Source organism: Aethalodelphis obliquidens, unplaced genomic scaffold, assembly GCF_003676395.1.
Source record: "Aethalodelphis obliquidens isolate GAN/ISIS:26980383/991018 unplaced genomic scaffold, ASM367639v1 scaffold19, whole genome shotgun sequence".
NCBI classification, from domain to species: domain Eukaryota; kingdom Metazoa; phylum Chordata; class Mammalia; order Artiodactyla; family Delphinidae; genus Aethalodelphis; species Aethalodelphis obliquidens.
Window position 1 is genome coordinate 1141121 of NW_020837963.1, and position 1889 is coordinate 1143009.

The following is a 1889-nucleotide window of genomic DNA, read 5'->3' on the forward strand; positions in this document are numbered from 1 at the left end:
AAGGAGCAGGTTAGTCAGGAGTCACAGGAAATTTACTCTCTGGGAAACAATCTTGCCAACGCCATGAAGAAATCCTGATGAATTTCAAAGGGAAGTTCTGACTAGAGGGGCCTCGAGGGAATGAGGAAGAAGGGTCAGACTCATTTCTGATACAAAACCATCAAGAAAGCAAGTTTGGGGCTGCCGGCTTCAGCTTCCGTAGGTCCGCACGGCTGCATTTCCACCTGTTCCTGCCTATATCCTGCAGAGCTTCAGCGGGAAGTTCTCTGTGATGAGGTGCTCAGGGTGAAGCAGCACAACAATGTTAACCTCGAACTCCACTTTGAAGTTGGTGGTCTCCAGTGTCGGACAGGTGAAGAGCTGGGGGAAGACCATGTATATGGGGACAGAGAGGCCCCGACACACGTCCCCATTGGCTATCTGAATGTTCTGAATTTCTGTGGCATCGCGGGCGTACCCTTCTGCACAGCCACAGGTCTCCACGTGCACCAGCTGCAGCTCGATGCTTTTGATGGTGGCCTCCGAGCTCTCCACCACCAGCTCTCCCATTAGTGGGTGTGTGATAACACAGCTGGTCGAGTTGAGATGTCCTCTGATGAGAAATTTGGGGAGCAAGGCTCTCTCTTTGACATTCTGTAAGGTTTCAGGTGTGACAGTGAAGTCCACGGGACTCGGAGTCAGTTTCCCCTTCTAAGGAGCAGAGTGAATGATGAATTCACAGGTCTTAGTCAAGTCCTTGGCCAGCAGGGACCGCCTCATGTCACAGCGCAGGGTATACTTAGTGAGGACCCGACGAGGTAACGTGTGATAAGCCAAGGCCTGTCACACAGCAGCTCTGGGTAAAATGGCAGCTGTTTTGTAGTGAGGATGAGAAAACACAGGCAGCAGGACTGCAAACCCCTGGACGGTATCTAGACTTCACAGGCCAACCTGGGAGATGTGGGTCAGCCCCCAACTCGCTCTCACTCGCTGGGTTCTCTGCATGGGCAGCACTGCACTGGGTGCCAGGACAAGGGCAGAGCTGTGCCCCACATGGGGAAGAGAAGAGATGCTAGTGACAGTGCTCAGAGTCCTGGAGCTCAGGCCCCCAGGGCATCTCAAAATGAGCTCTTCATACCTTAACCTGAATGTTGACAAACACGCTGTGATAAGTCTCATACAGAACTCTTACCCTTCACGTGCAGAGGAAATTCAAAAGGAATTTCTGTTTTGCCACTGGGAAATTTTCCTGGTGTCTCCATTTCGATGGTACTGTTGATAATCTGGATGGGTTTAACAGAATTATAGAATGCTTCAAACACACCCACACTCTTGGCGCTGAGTTGGAGGTTCACGGCTCCTTCCACTGTCAAGTAGACTCCCTGGTGCTGGACCGAATCCTTCCCAGATACGACCACCACCCCAGAGAGCATTTCCCTGGTGTGATAAACCTTGTTCGCTCTTTTAACCTTAATGTCCAGGGCGGTCCCCATCTCGAATACTCCGTTTCGGGAAACACTTCCGGCCACACATGACCCAAGGGAAAGGAGGGCACCCCGTAGATGCTATCTTGTTCACCACTTTTATCACACAGTTTGTTTGCCAGATTACTGAAGGGGAAGCTAAGGAAGAGATCTGGTCATCTGTTGATTACTTACTCTTCATTTCTACTTCTTTAATCTATGGAAATAACCAACAGGTTAGGCAAGATATTGTTTGATCAAAAGATTTAAAAAGTATGCTAGGGCCAGAAATGAGTAGAGCATGCGGGCGTCTGATTTAAAAGTGAGTTAAAATGTAGCTTTGCTAAATTAACAAGAAACGAGATTTTCTGCTGAGGACGGCTTCCTGAAAAGAATTGCTTACAACTGCACCCCCCCCAGGCCCCTGTCAGACATCATTTCATTTCT

General features: G+C 49.5%; 1 protein-coding gene across 1 annotated transcript; it reads right to left on the reverse strand.

The window, feature by feature from the left end:
* Positions 1-234: 234 nt before the first annotated feature.
* On the reverse strand, positions 235-1518 carry LOC113626880 (Down syndrome critical region protein 3-like). Its single transcript, XM_027118850.1, is given in 3 exon segments — positions 235-777; positions 1124-1169; positions 1171-1518. Coding segments are annotated over 3 exon segments (891 nt in total). The 5' UTR covers positions 1473-1518.
* Positions 1519-1889: the final 371 nt, after the last annotated feature.